At 50.5% G+C, this 15,783-nt stretch overlaps 1 protein-coding gene across 50 annotated transcripts in view; it reads right to left on the bottom strand.

The window, feature by feature from the left end:
- Positions 1 to 15,783, bottom strand: part of Gtf2i (general transcription factor II I) — a 75,353-nt gene that overhangs the window by 3,490 nt on the left and 56,080 nt on the right. For all 50 annotated transcript variants that reach the window (XM_087578654.1, XM_087578665.1, XM_087578661.1 and 47 more), the window contains 14 exon segments: positions 13,661 to 13,844; positions 12,824 to 12,882; positions 10,142 to 10,213; positions 7,930 to 8,113; positions 5,465 to 5,523; positions 5,071 to 5,145; positions 4,747 to 4,848; positions 3,565 to 3,630; positions 2,959 to 3,142; positions 2,188 to 2,243; positions 1,800 to 1,880; positions 1,401 to 1,484; positions 1,114 to 1,297; positions 697 to 725 (listed from right to left, as the gene is read on the bottom strand). In XM_087578654.1, coding sequence (XP_087434780.1) covers positions 697 to 725; positions 1,114 to 1,297; positions 1,401 to 1,484; positions 1,800 to 1,880; positions 2,188 to 2,243; positions 2,959 to 3,142; positions 3,565 to 3,630; positions 4,747 to 4,848; positions 5,071 to 5,145; positions 5,465 to 5,523; positions 7,930 to 8,113; positions 10,142 to 10,213; positions 12,824 to 12,882; positions 13,661 to 13,844 — 1,419 coding nt within the window.

The raw sequence follows: 15,783 nt of genomic DNA, 5'->3' as shown, positions 1-15,783 counted from the left end.
GCTGTCTTTTAAAAGAAAGACAGATGAACTGAAGTTTGCAAGGAAAATTCAACAAAAAAAATCACTGTGTGTGTATGAAGTTTGTGTGAGCACACGTGCCACAGCGTGCATGTGAGGCCAGAGGGCAGCCCTGGGCCTGGGCCTCTCCTCCCTCCTGTACGTGAGCCTGGGGATGGAAGTCGGCTTTGCCAGTGGAGCCACCAGCTTCTGCCCCCGTCTTTGTGGGGATAGGGTCCCATGTGGCCCAGGCTGGCCTCAGACTCTCCACACAGCGGACTCCAGCCTGATCCTCCTGCTTCCGCCTCCCAAGCACTGGAACTGGGTTTCCTCCTTTGCGCCTGGCACGTTTGTGCCCTACAGTCCCCTGAACTCTGATGCATGGAGTTCAGGATAACAGCGGCCAAATGGCTTACTAAGCCAGGCAGGAAGTAGCTTTCCAAGTTCCCCCTAGAGTGAGCGAGCCTTTAGAACCGTCTCAGCCCACCCCCAGTTAACAAGTCCGACTAAGTGAGGACGAGGGAAGGGGCAAACAACACAGCCAGTGTCACAGGCAGGCAGGGCACTGGGGACGGGTGACACAATGGATGACCGATGTGTTATCTCGTAGGCTGCGCCTGCACCACACCCACAGACACTCACATGCCCTCCCAGATCCCCAGAAAAAAGACAAAAAAGCAAAGCTGCGTGGATACTCACGGTTATTAATCACCAGTCCTGGGAATGGTCTAGAGAGAAAAACAGATTGTATCACGGATGCTTCTGCTTTACATGACATTCGCTTATCGTGTTAATCTAGCCACTCACGGCCTACTCAGTAACCCTGGAGGAGACACACACGGTGCCCATGAGACAACGCCCTAGTGACAATGCCTCCTGTCCTGTTGTTAACTCGTGTCATACACAATGTGGTATCGGTTATTTGTAATTAATCGCATGTAGTATGTGGTATGTACAGTGCACAGCGGGTTAGGGGTTGGTTTGTCCAGACAGGGTTTCCTCTGTGTAGTCCTGCACAAACTGGAACTGACATCCACCAGTCTCCACAGCCCCTGGGATATGACTTAGCCTTGAGGCCTCCAGACTTGTTCTAATGACTAAGCAGGAAATGCTCACCTAATGACAGTGAACTTGATAAACTCAGCAGAATCTAAGATCCTTCTCATGGAGCTGATCTCCAGATAGCTGGGGGCTTTGAAGGACACCCCCGGGGGCATGCCATCGACCACCACGCAGCCAGGGTTGATGGTGATTTTCCTGTAGGGGACCTTCACGGGGAAGCCCATCCCAATAGCTTCACCTGCAGAGAGACAGACAGCACAGGGCCATGACTGTCACCCTCAGGCCAACCTGAGACACAAAGCTGGCTCTGCGTCACTAGCTCCCTCCACTTATGAACTCACCAAACTTTCGGCTGAAGAGGTCGTTGACTTGCTCCCGAAGCTGCCTGGCCTTCTCGACTTTGGAGAGTCGTTCGTTGTCGTCATCTAGAAAACAGGGGTTGGGGGGGAACACACGGGCATGAGCTCGCATGTCTCCTAGGGAGAACTTCTAAGGCAGGCATGGTGGGTGGCCAAACTAAAAACGATCTGCCTTTTCTTTACAGATTTCTGTATGTGTCTGGGCCTGGGCGTCTTGCCTGCCCGTGTGACTGTTTACCGTGTGTGCCCAATGCAGCCAGCAGAGGGTGCTAAACTGACAGAGGGAAGCTTAGGTGAATCTGACAACACGGTCCACAATGTGAGCTGTCCCAAAGCACCGAAGCAGCCCAGAAACAGGACTGCACAGGCAGAACTGTGTACCTGGGATTGTCACCTGAATGATGTTAAGATCTTCCACACCTGAGGCTGTCGTATTGACACTGGGGGATGAGTTCGTCTTCCCTGAAAGCAAAACTGAATGTTAGGGTTCAGACAACACGTAACAGTCAAAAATGTCTCTGATGACCCAACGCTGGCTTGTTGCCGTCAGCCACGATCTGGCTGCTGTCTGGCCCAGTGGGGCTGGTACTTGCACACTGCTTTTCTTCTAGTAAGACACTAAAGATGGCAGACTGACTGGTGCGCCCATCTTCCTGTTCTGTTGTGTCTTTGTGTGTAGCCGAACCCTGTGCACAGCGTTAGCTGCTTCAGAACTAATGACTGCCCAAAAGGTAGGCTACCATGGGTGCTGCTTTCAAAGGACACTCACTCGGAGGGCTTTTGGAAGAGGTGCTCTCTTTGATGGCCGTCTCGAACATCTCAGGTCTACAAGCAAGAAGAAAAAGGCATGGGCTGGTTAACCCAGAGCAAGGTACCCAGGGAAGATGCAGCAGGATGGGGCCTGCAGCTCTGCAACAGGCAACCCTGGGAAGAAACCTTGGTGCATGAGGAGTATGTCCAGGAGGACCAATGACACTGATTGATGTCTACTGCTGTTGGACCTGCCAGGTGGCAGCATGTCCTGAGACTTGGTAGAGAGCCAAGCGCAGGAACAGCAAACAGATATGCCTGCCGCCTGGGTATATGCGTGAAGAGCAGGCGTGGAAACAACACTTTCCACAAAATAATCATGAACTAAATAAGAGGCTGTGGTGTCTGCACGTGTGCTGGTGCACAAGCCTGTGCATGCACAGAGGCGGGGGGGGGGGGGCACCATGTCCTCCACTACTCTCTTTCAGGCAGGATCTCTCCTGGAACCTTCAGCTCACATTCCCATCCCTGGGCAGTAGGTGCCGATATCCCTCCATCTTGGTCCAGCCCCCAGCACTAAGGTTATAGGCTCAAGATTACTCCAGATTATGTGGGAGCTGGCATCAGAATTCAGGGTCTCAAAGTTGTGCGGCAAGCACTCTTGACCACTGGGCTGTCTCTCTGTCCCTACAGTAACTCAGTCCCTTGAAGAGCTACTTCAACTCAGGCTACCACATTGCCAACCCTGCTGACCCAGCCCACAGACGGCCTCCCCGGCTAAGGTTCTTACTTTTTAATGATGAACTTTATCTTGGCCTTGTTCCGGAGGATCTTCTCCAGCCTTGGAATGCCAAAAGTGGATGGTCTTCGGAAGGGCACGCCCTCGGGTAAGCCTTCTACGTAGAAGTCCTCTGGGAAGGACTCAAATAGCGCAAACGGTACTTTCACAGCCTGCTTAAGGCCAAGAGCTTCCCCTGTAACACATGGCGACTCTTGTTCTGAAGCACGTCTTAGAAAAGGCATTTGTAACATTCTGTTGCAGCTACAAAACCATGCTTATTTGAAAAACCATGGGGTTGGGGATTTAGCTCAGTGGTAGAGCGTTTGCCTAGCAAGCGCAAGGCCCTGGATTTGGTCCCCAGCTCCGAAAAAAAGAGAAAAAAAAAACATTTATTTTAATTTAATGTTCTGGGAATTCTTTTTTTTTTTCCTGCTTAGCAAGCGCTCTACCACTGAGCTAAATCCCCAACCCCTGTTCTGGGAATTCTTGATACTCAGTTACATGGGCAGAAATGGAAGGTCAAAACCAACACATTTCCAAAGCCGCAGTGTAGACGTCAAACTCACATTGCTGCTATCAGGGAACTTACTCCATAGCTCTCCAAAGCAGACCTACCGCACTTTTCATTGAAGAGATTCTCCACTTTCTGCTTCAGGTCTGTGATCTTAGCGTTCCAGGCCTCTGTGGGAGAGCAACAGGCCAGTCAGCAAGGCTTTCCCAGGGTGAGGGCTGGCATTTCTCACCGAGTGTTTCATTTAATGTGTTTGTTTGTTTAGGTTTCTTGAGACAGGGCTTCTCTGTGTAGCCCTGGCTGTCCTGGAACTCACTCTGAAGACCAGGCTGGGCTCGAACTCAGAGCTTGGCCTGCCTCTGCCCCCTGAGGGCTGAGGTGAAAGGAGCCTGGAACACCCCTGCTCTCATCTTATCTCTGCTTTCGAAGCTTTACAAAGCACAGGACAAACGAGCAGGTCAGGGCCTTGTGTGCTTGCTGGAGGCAGAGGCTGTGGAACAGGGCTTTCATGTAAGTACACATGTCAGGGGTGCTGAGCACGCCCTCCTCCCCCACCCTCTCCTGATCGTCACTGTGCCCAGACATCAGGCTGGCACTGTCATCACTGTCGAAGCCTTTCCTAACTTGGTATTTTATTAGTCACTGTTCTCTGTCATCCTCTGATTGGTCAGTGAAGGGCTGGACAGCTACAGCTGGGCAGGAGAGAAGGAGGAGGGACTTCCTGTCCTAGCCAGGGGTCCCAGGTGGAGAGAGTCACCGCGAGGTCTCAAAAGAGGGAGGTGCCAGAGAAAGACTACGATGGCAGGTAACGCCTTGTGCTGGGCTGTGGCTGGCAGGCCAGCACAGACAGGTTATTGGAGCAGACCAAACCCACACACCTTAGTGCCCAGAAGGTTATAATAAATCTCCCAGGTGTCCGTGTCATTAATTCAGAGCCAAGCCGGATGCTGAAAAGCTCTGAACTTTTGCACCTTCCTTTGTTTCTCTCTTCCTTGCTTATTAGTCCCGTGTCCCAGAACCAGCTTCACAGATTACTCTAAGTCTCTATACAATAAACACACAGGTTTTTAATACGGTGGCTTTGCCTGCCCCTCCAATACTCATGTAATTCAACTCAGCTGTTTAACTCCGGTGCCCTTGCACATGGCCTGTAGGAAGAGACTCGCCCACGGCACAGAACAAAGCCAGGGCATCAAGGGCTCGTGCTGCACGTTTACCCTCAGACACACTGACTCTACCAAGGAAAGCCACGCCTCGCTGACATGGTGTGTTAATTCTCTATTTACCAAAGGAAAACTCTCTCCCTCGAGGCTTGAAGGGAACGTTTGAACCGTTGGTCTGGGTAGGAGTTCGAACGGTAGAGGTCTGAGGACTGTTGTTGTTGGGGCCTAGATAAAATTCAAAGGAAAACCAAGGTTACCGTGTGCGTGTACCAGAATACAGCCTTGGTACTGGAAACACGACCATGCACAAGAGCATGCACTAGCACGAATATACTCATGCATCAGAAAGCAAAACATCCATAAACTTAGCATCGCCACAGGGGCTTTTCAGACATAAGACCTCACGTGCACACACGTTACTTCGTTCAGACAACTGTAACATCTCACCTTCCACAGTGACCTCGATTTCAGGGACCTTGGAGTTGCTCCCAGGGCTTCGTGGTCGTTTCGGGGACTGCAATGCTATAAGGCAAATTGCAAGGTTACCTTTGCAAGCTGTGAAAGATACAAAGGGCTACTTTATACAAGCAGAGCGTTAAGTCATCCAGTTCCGTTCTTTTTAAAAAGAGAGCGGAAGGAAGCATTAACGGGCAGCATGACCCTCCGCATGAGCACCGACAAACAAAGCAGGACAACAGCGTCCAATGAAGTGACAAGAAAACGGAAGAAAGACGAGAAATAAAACAAAGGCCACAGTGGCAACAAGCTCAACTCAGGGCAAGATGGGAGAGTGGAAAAGCACTCGGTGTGTTCATGCCCCGAGCGAGGCTCAGCCCCTTACCTTTAGTGTTGATTTTGCTAGCCATCCCAGGAGGCAAGTAGGACACAACTAGCTCGGGCCTAGAGAGAGCATACAGTGTGTCACTCTCCATACAGCACACAGCCAGAACCACTTCTCAACAATGAACACACATGTGTATTCATGGTTTCCATGACATCCGTTTGTCTGTCTATATACCATGTGCATGCCTGGTGTCCGTGGAGGTCAGAAGAGGGTGTTGGGTCCCCAGGACTGAAGACAGATGGGTGTGAGCTGCCATGTGGGTCCTGAGAATTGAACTCAGGTCCTCTAGAAGAGCAGCCAATGCTAGCCCGAGCATCTGCAGTAGTTGATAACAGTGGCAACCATAGGCTCATTTATTTGGATGCTCGGCACCAAGAAGTGGCCCTATTTGAGAAGGATTAAGAGGTACTTATGGGGGTAGGTGTGGCCTCTGGGGGGCATTGTTTCAAAAACCCACACCAAGAACAGAGTCTGTGTCTGTCTGTCTGTCTCTCTCCTTGCTTTCAGATCAGGATGTAGCTCAGCTCCTTCTCCAGCATCATGCTTGCCCTGTCTGCTGCCATGCTCCTCCCCAGGCTGCTGCTGCTGCTGCTAATGGAATATGCCTCTGAAACTAAAAGCAAGCCCCCAATTAAATGCTTCCTATTACCAGCATTGTCTTGGTCATGTGTCTCTTCATAGCGAAAGGACAGTAACACATTGGTACCAGGAGTGGGGTATTGCTGTGACAGGCCTGACCATGCTGCTTGCTAGCACAGTGTAACCTCTAGTAGAAAAGCAGCTGAATGCTTTAATTAGGGCTTAGTGGGCCACACTAGGAGGGCATGGAAGACAGGACTTAGGGTGAGGTAAACTGCGGGTCCAGCTCAAGAAGTTTCAGAGGGGAAGAATAGTGCTGTGGTCATTTTTTGCCCTTGTCTGAAAAATCTGCCTGAGCTTAAGTTGCAGAGTCTTGGATGAATGGTGCAAGCAGAGGGGGTTGCCAGCCACCGAGTACTGGCGGTGCCCGTGGTGACTGGTAACCCTCTATGCCCATCTGTAATGGAGAGGAGCAAGCTGGACAGAGAGAAATACAAAGTGTACAGCTTGGTGAGAAAGGGTCAGCAGGAAATGCACTGAACCCAAGTCCTGTGCTCACAGAGATACAACATCTATGCCAGGGGGAATAAGGGAGTGGGACCCCTGGGCAAGACCCCACCAGCTAACCTCCAACTGCAAAAAGGAACTAAAGAAGAACCTGGCAGCCTTAGAGTCAAGGATACAAGAGAGGGATCTCCCTCCACGGCTAAGGAAAGCTGCAGAGGTGGTCGTGTGACAGGGGTACCCCAGTACAGAGCCCCAGAGGGGATGAAGGTGTTGGGATCCAGCATGGTTGGACACCAGCAGTCAAAAGCTGCAAACCAGTGTGGAACCAGCCCAAGGGAGAGAGGTGCGCTGCAGCCACAAAGCTACAAAGACTTAGGGACCTGAAGAGCGCTCGCTTGCCTGCTCGCTCGGACAGCAGACGTGGAGATGCTGGGTTTCAGTCTTGCCTTGCTCCAGTATTCCCTCACTCTGCCCCTCGTCCCGAGGAATGGTGTGTACACCCTGTGCCATGGAAGTTCTTCCTCTGTTCTTGATTTTACAGGGGTTGCCATGAGCCTCAGAAGATGCTGAACTTAAGAATTTTAAATAGCGTTGAGACTCTTGCAGACTATGGGGATCTTGGAAGTCAGGCTAATTGTATTTCTGCATTATGCTATGGCTAGAAGCCCATGGGGCCGGGGAGTGGAACACGGCAGTGTGAAAAACGAGCTCATGTATCACGAGGATTCAGCGGGGACTGAGTGTGAACTGACACAGAGAGGGAGTGCTCGGTCACCAAGGAGCGACACTGCTGGTACGAAGAGGTGGGTACTGGGGTTTTAAAAGCCCGTATTAGGCCCACTGCGTGTGGATCAGCTACTTCTCCAGCGCCATGCCTGCCACCATGCCTGCCACTGTGTTCCCAGCCTTGGTGACAATGGACCAAGCCTCTGAAATCGTAAGCAAGATCCTGGCTAAATGCTTTCTCTCACAATAGTCGCCTTTGTCATCGAGTGTCTTCCCCACAATAAAAACGAGACTAAGTCTGTTAGTCTCTCTGGCTCCCATAGCACCTTTTAAAATAGCAGATCAACACCAGACCAAATCCTCCCACCAGCAGACAGCGTGGGCTTTGGCTGGAGGGGGTTCAGGGGAGCAGTGAGTGCCTCGAATCCCAGTGAGGGGCTAGAACTTCAGCGGCCTGTGTGGCCCTGGGTTTAATCCCTGGGTCAGCAAAGCTTGGTGTCCTGAACCTGCGCTGTGACAGAAATGCACAGGGATGGATGGCAGTCACTTCTCTCTCCAACTCAGGAAGTCAGGACCAGGATGAGGCCCTTGCAGAGGCACTGGCCTAGCTGGGACCATGGCCAATGGCCGTGGGGAAAAGGACAACTTACTTTTTAACAACAAACTTGATCTTATTGCTCCCACGGACAATCCTCTCAAGGCGTGGAATCCCAAACCAGGTAGGGCTTCGGAAGGGGATCCCCTCAGGGAGCCCTTCCACATACAGAAATTCTGGGTTGGATTCGAACACAGGATACGGCACCTTCACAGCCTCTGTGAGGCCAAGAGCTTGAGCTGAAAGACAAAGAGAAGCTAGCTCGTGGGCACGGACTTTCACACGGGAATACTTCCGCTTGTATCTGTAATCAAGCAGGTATTGCTTCCTTACAATCCAACCACGCAGCCACTCACTAAGATCTAGCTTGGTCTGAAGCTAGCGGAAGGAAACAATAAAAAATGCTGGCACTGGAGAGACAGCAAAGAAATCAAGAGCGCCTGCTGCTCTTGTAGAGGACCTGGGATCCTGTTCCCAGCACCCACATGGTGCCATCCATAACTCCACTTCTATGCATCTGATGCCCTCTTCAGACCTCCACAGGCATTAGACACACATCGTGTACATGCATACATGTAGGCAAGACACCCACACACATACAATAAAATTTAAAAACAAACAAACCTAGAATCAAAAAAAAAAAAAGGAATTAAATTATACCATTACACTTTTGAAAATCAGTGATTTTGTTTTGTTTTTTTAGGGCAGGCTCTTAGTATTACACCAGGCTGGACTTGAACTAATCAATCTGATAGTAATCCTCCTGCCTTAGTGTTTCAGGATATTTGATCACACTGTGAACCCCCAGATTATATTATTTACTGATAAAAAAGCCATCTCTAGTTGTGGTGGCTCAGTCCTTAGCATAGACCTTTAATCCCACACGATGAAGGTAAAGTTAGATTGCAGAAGGAAGCAGCCATGCTTGAAAGTGAGTCCTAACTGAGTGGCAGACAAAGTGACGAATCAGAGAAAGATTTGGCAGAATAGGACATGCCCACCTCTCATGAGAACAGAGAGAAAGAGAGACTACTTAAGAGACAGCAGCATGGAGAGAGAAAGGAGGGAGTTTTTCTCGGACAGTTTTACAGAGACAGGGTAAAGAGAGAAGGAGCCAGAGACTGGAACAGATCACCAGAGTTAGTGTGAGGCCAAGCAGAGCAATTCTGTTGAACCTGAGAGAATTAAATCAGTCAACTTGGAGAGGAGTTTGGGCCAGAACGGCTGAGTTGACCAGCTAGCCAGAGACCAGAAAGAACTAGTTAAGAGGGAGCTTTTTCCCCAGAAAGTCTCAGAGGCTAAAACACTCTAGGCCAAGATTAGATTGTGTGGAGTCCGGAAGCTTCCAGCTCTAGGCCTAGGTTAGCAGACAGAGGCAGTTACAGTTACATCAAGAAAGTAAAAGGATAATTTTACACCTCAGCCTCTCAAGAGCTAAGCTTAGAAGCATGAACCATCAAACCCAGAAAACAAGCAGTACTTTAAAAACAAATTTCTCTTAAAATAAACGCATTTTACTTCCTGTGCATGTATGCATCCCATGCATTCCTGGCCCCCAAGAGACCGGAAGGAGGCAGTTCCCCTTGACCTGGAGCTGAGGCCGCCCGAGAGCCGTCCCTATGGGTGCTCAGAACCTAAAGCAGACATTCTGGAAGAGCAGCCAGTGTTCTTAACTACCTGGTCGCTTTCCCGCTCATGAACAGTACTTTTAAAAACACTTAAACATTTTCAGAGCAGTCAACAGCCAGGTTATGAGAAAACGTGTTTGAGGCAGAAGCGAGCCACTAAACGCAACATGGGGCTGACAGCTGAGTTACCCTGCTGTCCTGCAGGCCTGAATCTTCCCGGAAACTCTGTGGATGCCCCAGCTGAGAGCTCCCAGAAGCACTGGGCTCAAGACCCTCAGAGCAGATATTAACAGTAGAGAGAGCCCTCCCCGCCATCCTTTCTTCTCCACGGCTGACTACGGCAGGGTGAAACCTGCTCTGAGCTGAGAAACTCAGGACGGTTCCCTGGAAGCAGGAGCAAGCGACGAAGCCCCCATGCCACCCAGGAGAGGTGCACAGTGACGCTAAGGGTCTCCCTGTCACCCCCACTGTGACACCGGAGGAAACAGGAGCAGAGCGATGGTTTATGGGGCGAGCTGACCAGCAGGGGAGAGTTAAGGCTGGTTCTCTGGAGCCTCCTCCACTACGTTCTCAACTCCACAGACTAGTTCAGAACATGGCCACTGTCTGCAGACTGGGCAGAGCCACGACTCCACTTACCAAACTTCAAGTTAAAGATCTCCTCCACCTGCTTGCGGAGCTTGGTGATCCTGACGTTCCAATCTTCCTTGACTGGAAAGAAGCAAAACCAAATGTAACCAGTAATGCTCTTCCCAGGACCGACGGACGCGATTCACAAACTCCGGGAGGAGAGACTCCCCTTCCCTGAGACTGATGCCAAGTCCTCACCCACAGTGGGACTTGGCTGTTGCCACCCTGAAGCTGGAGCTCCAGTCACCTTTGCACTGTGCTGGCCACAGGACCAGGTAAGTGAGGCCCACAGAGGGGCCGGGAGGTCCCACACTGAACTGTGGCTAACAGGGAGGTGCGACTGGTGGGAGCTTTCCATTACATGGTTGACCATAACATCTGAGGGCTTTACAAATTCAGAAAAGCATGCGTGCACTAAGGAGAAGGAGGAAGGAGGGTTATAGCCAGCGTAGGCTACACAGTCCCTGTCCTGAGCATCGGAGTATGTATGAGCACCTCTGACGTGGCAGTCTGACACCCAGGGTGCAGGGGGCTGGCATACTTGTGAAACTCCTGTGGTTTTTATGGTTGGGTGAGAAAGTCTTACAACAGCCTATAAACACAAAAACATCAGATAGGGATTTTGTTTGTTTGTGAGACAGGGTTTCTCCTTGTAGCCCTGGCTGTCCTAGAAATCAGTATATAGACCATATTCTCAAATACATAGAGATCCTCCTGCCTCTGCCTCCCAGAGTGTTGGGATAAAAGGGATGCAACCCTACTCCCGGCATAGGAAACCGCTTTTATGAAGTGGTTCTTGTGGGAGTGCGGCGCACTGCCAGGATGCAGTGGGCCGTGACACGAAGACCAAGGACTGGAGGGAGGGGCTGACTGTTGCAGGGCTACCTCCCCAAGCACAGTGTGGCTTTCTTTTGCCACCTCAAACCCAGACCAGCTGTGACTGCCTCTGTGTGTCACTAGGCCTAGGAACAGCAGGGGAAGGGGAGGAGCAGCAGATCCCGCCACTCACCCCCTAGTGTCCCACCTGCACATGGCCAAGCAAATGTTGCAGGCACTAAAGTTGGCTGCAGATGGGGTCTGAAAGATGGGGCTCCCCGAATGACCCCTACTTAATAGCAAGCCCTCGCTGGAGCTCCCATAGAAGAGAATAAACCTGCTGATTCACCGACCTGGACTTGTCTCTGTGCTCTGTTGCTCACCCTCCAGTATTTGGGGCCAATAGTAAACCAACTCCCCAGGGAAGGTCACATAATACTCTTAATTTGATTTTGTTTAAAAATAAAAACTCTCGGGAATAAAGGGGGGAAGGATTCCCATACTTCTCAAATATCAGAAAAGCTAAGGGAGAGGGAATTTACATTTAAATTCCTATCTTAAGTAAGGAAGGTCCCCGAGAGCCTGCTGGGTGAGGCTGACGGCTTTCCCTTTCCTTCACAGTGCACGCTGCACTTCTCCTATCTGCCTGCTCACCACGGTCCTAGAAACTCACACAAACCAAAACCTCACCAACAAAACCACTTTCTAATCAGAAATAAGCACCATCAGGCTGGTGTAGCTCAGCAGAGAGAGGGTGCCTATCATGTATCAGTACCACAAAAACAAACCAAACAAGAACACAAAATATGCCATTTCTCAACTTCTTGTACCCTGATACACTGGTCGGCCTTCGGCACTCGCTCCAGGTACTCTGAGATGGAGAGGACTCAGGACTCAGGCGTGACATTAGCTCACACGCTGTACCCAAGTAACAGCAGGATGACCAGCCACTCACACTTCAGCCTATCAAAGGCACAGTTGGGATCCCCGCTCTTCTGCTTTAGCGGGGAAAGTTTCTAACACAGGCCAGATTGAAATATGTGGCAAACTTTGGCCCAGCCCTCCTGGTGAAGGCTTCGTGGGAGGCACATGCTCATGTCTGGCTGCTTCTACAGACTGCTCTCGTCTCAGCAAATCGCACCAGACATTTCTCTCTATATGTAAATTTCTCTCTCTACATATAATCCTATTCCATACAAATGTCTGTGTGCCTGAATGAATGGATGTATATATGTTTATAACACATGAGTGCAGAAGTCACAGAGGTCAGAGAGGGCATCAGGCCCCCAGGAGCTGGAGCTGCAGGCCTTTGTCCTGTGGAAGAGCAGTGTGAGCTTAAACACTGAGCCCCGTCTCCACAGCTCGCTGGGCTTGCTCGCTGGGCTTGCTTGCTGGGCTTGCTTACCAGTTTGCAAGCTTAGTTAGGAGAACGAGCCTTGCAGGAACAAAGATTAAAGTCTGAACATTTGCACTGACAGTGTTACTGGCCAGATGCGGCGCCTGCGCAGGTAAAATGTGGTGAGCTAGGATCAAACTTCCAGTGGCAATGCACACCTTTGACCCCAGCATTCGGGAGGCAGAAGGATATCTCCGAGTTTGTGGCCAGCCTGGTCTACAGAGCTGTCACCTCAGCTATTTCAGAGGCCAATCCAAGAGAATCACAGGTTCAAGCCCAGCCTCTGCTACAAAGGTTAGTCTGAGCAACTTAGGGCGGGCGAGTCTATCTCAAAACAACAAGGGAAAAGTGGTAGAGCTCTTGCCAAATGTGAGGCACTGCGCTCAGGTCCCACCAATATGGAAAAATATTTTTTCAAGAAATTTAATTATTTAAATCAAAGAAGGCAGGAAGGAGGAAGGGATTTGGTGTAACCGTACCTGGCGTATTCGTCCGTGGCTGAGTCACCTCAGTTGTACTGTGAGTCAGCAGTTCTGGTCTGTGAAAGTGTTATCGACATTAGTGGTTAGAGCACTCAGGAGCAGTGTCAAGGTCTCCCACGGAGCTGGACACAGTCAACTATTTTTACATATGGCCCATTCCGCCTTCCAGTGCAAGGAAATGAACCATACTGGCGGCTGTTCTGAAAACAGCAAGTTCTACATTCAGGTGGAATATGGGGTCTCTGTAGAAATAAATGTACACCAGTCGTGCCTGCCACCTCCTGCCCTACCAGAACTGGACATCTGACACACCTCAATCCTGACAAACACTCCAAAACACTGCCCCAAATAACAAGGCAGAAGGAAGCCCTGGCAACTGCTCCGGGAGTGAGTGACGACAGCCTTCTGTGTCTGCTCCCCACACACACCACCCACTTGTAACATGTCTTTCAGGCGGCAGCCAGTGCAAGCACGGCACAATACTCTTATGTGTCACGTTCCTCCTCGACCGCTGTCCCGGAGATGGAAAGTCCTGCTCTAGGCCATACACCGGCGACCAGCCTAGAAGCGCCCGCCCGCTCACCCACCCTGCGTCCTAATGCTCTGTCTCACTGCCCTGGGACAAGAGTTATGATCACAAGACAGAGCTGTTCTTGAGACCCACTCTGTAAATCTCAGCCCTCACTAGAGAGACCCCTGCTCAGCCAGTTCATGTAAACACTGAGTTTAAGTATACAGAGGGAGGGCCACTTAGGAGGAAGAGATCCACTGTCATCAAATGGGTCTTTAATCAGGAAAAAAAGAATCTTTTAAAATCTGTTCCACAGATCTTACCTCTTGATAACAAATTTAATTCGATTGCCCACTTGGATGATTTTTTCCAGTCTTGGGATTCCATACCATGAGGGGCTTCGGAAAGGAATGTTTTCTGGAAGTCCTTCCACATAGAGATCATTGGGATAGGCCTCGAATTTTTGGTACGGTACAGCCTTGGCTTCTGTGCTTCCCAAGGCCTCAGCTGTGGAAAAGGAGTTCAAGTCAGGAGACTCAGGCTGAGGTCACACATGAGAACACCCCCAAGTGCAAAGCTTCAAAGATTGTAACTAAAGTACAAAACTAGCCGCCATGTGTGTGAGCCTGCAATGCCAGCACTCAGGAGGCCGAGGCAGGGATGGAGTTCCAGGTAAGTCCAGGCCGAAGGGTTTGGGAGGGAGAGGAAGACAGGGAAAAAAGGGAGATGGGAAGAGAGGGAGGAGAATAGGGGAGAGAGAGAGACAGCAACCAACCATGTGGGGGGTCATTAAAGGCATTTACTGATTTCTAGTCTGAAACTACATCCAAACAGCTTTTAAAAGAAATATTCAAATGACTGACAGCAAACTAGCAGCCAGCCAGTCCCTGGATCCTGTAGGTGACCTCTGCATATTCTGCAGCCTGGTAGCTGCTCAAGGCAGGGCTTAACCAGCCCGAGTTCCTTTGTTATTGATGGACTCTTCCTTTAGGAAGACTTATTAGGACTTTAAGTCTTCTGTCCTAATTTCTCTGTTCACCTGTGCGCATGTGTGCATGTGGAGAGCAAAGGTCAGTAGAGCGTATAGGTCCTCAGAAGCTGTCAGCTGTCTCTGAGACAGGTTCTCATTGGCTAGCCTGAACTTTCCACATAGGCTAGGCAGGCCGGCCAGCGAGCTCTGGGGACCTCTGGGGACCTCTGGTCTGCACTTCCCACTGCTGAGGTTATAAGGGCAATACCAGGTCCACTTCTCTTTACCACGGGCTCTGGAGACCAAACGCGGGGCTTCACGCTTTTGAGGCAAGCACTTTAACAAGGGAGCCATCCCCCGACCCTGTCTTAACTCCTTCCTTCATAGCAGCAACGCCAGATCTGAAGGGCTCTAGTGTGTTTGAAATCCACGTACACAGAATCCCCACCACGGCAGTAAAAGGAGAGGAGCAGCAAGCAGCTCAGATCCACAGCTGTCTTGTCTGTTAAACAGGACAGGATCTAGACCTAATTTTAACACGCTTTCTGTAAAGTAAGACGCCGTTTGAATGGACAGCAGTTAGGAGGGAAGAGCTGATGGCTGGGCGTCGATGCAGAGGAAGTCTTTAGTGTCAGCACTCAAATGGCCGGCAGAGGCACAGGCAGGGAGACTGCCGAGTCTGAGGCCAGCCTGGGCTACAAATACAATGTGACCTTGTCTCAACAAGGATAAAAGGAAAGAAAAATTCAAGGACACTGCCTCCTAGACAGTGAGCTCTCAAGTCATCCTGTCTCAGCCCTTTAGTCCCCACGCCCACAGTCGGCCATCTTCTCTAGCCAAGCTCACGGACCAGGAAGTCCTTCCCATTTCCTGCCCAGAACCAATGCTCCTAAGCCAGGGCTGGGTTGGGTCACCCCTTTACCCTGAGCTGTCTCTACTGCACACACGAGTGTGCATGAGTGTGCAGGGGTGCACAGGTGCCAGGGACAGGCAATGGATGCTGGAGAACTGGGGCAAGCTCCTGGGTGATTTCAGCGAGATCTTGTTCCCTCTGCCTTAGAAACCTAACGAAGGGGGCTGGGGATTTAGCTCAGTGGTAGAGCGCTTACCTAGGAAGCACAAGGCCCTGGGTTCGGTCCCCAGCTCCGAAAAAAAGAACCAAAAAAAAAAAAAAGAAAAAAAGAAACCTAACGAAGGGCACCTGCTGAGTTCTCACCAGTCCCCAAACAGCACATTTCTAGATCCACCAAAAATGCGAGTCACTGAGCCAGTAAAGTTCATTTTTTGGAGAGTGGCCACTGGGAAAAACTTTTCTAGAATTAACGCCTTTAGTCCCAGCACCCAGGAGGCAGAGGCAGGTGGATCCCTGTAAGTTTAAGGCCAACCTGGTCTACAGAGTTCCAAGTTCCATACCAGCCAGGACTACACAGAAAAAAAACTTTAAAAAAACTATTACATAGAAATGGGGACCAAACC

This window comes from Rattus norvegicus, chromosome 12 (genome assembly GCF_021556685.1).
Source record: "Rattus norvegicus strain SHRSP/BbbUtx chromosome 12, alternate assembly SHRSP_T2T, whole genome shotgun sequence".
NCBI classification, from domain to species: domain Eukaryota; kingdom Metazoa; phylum Chordata; class Mammalia; order Rodentia; family Muridae; genus Rattus; species Rattus norvegicus.
Note: the sequence above shows the minus strand (reverse complement) of the source record. Positions and strands in the feature narration are given on the sequence as shown.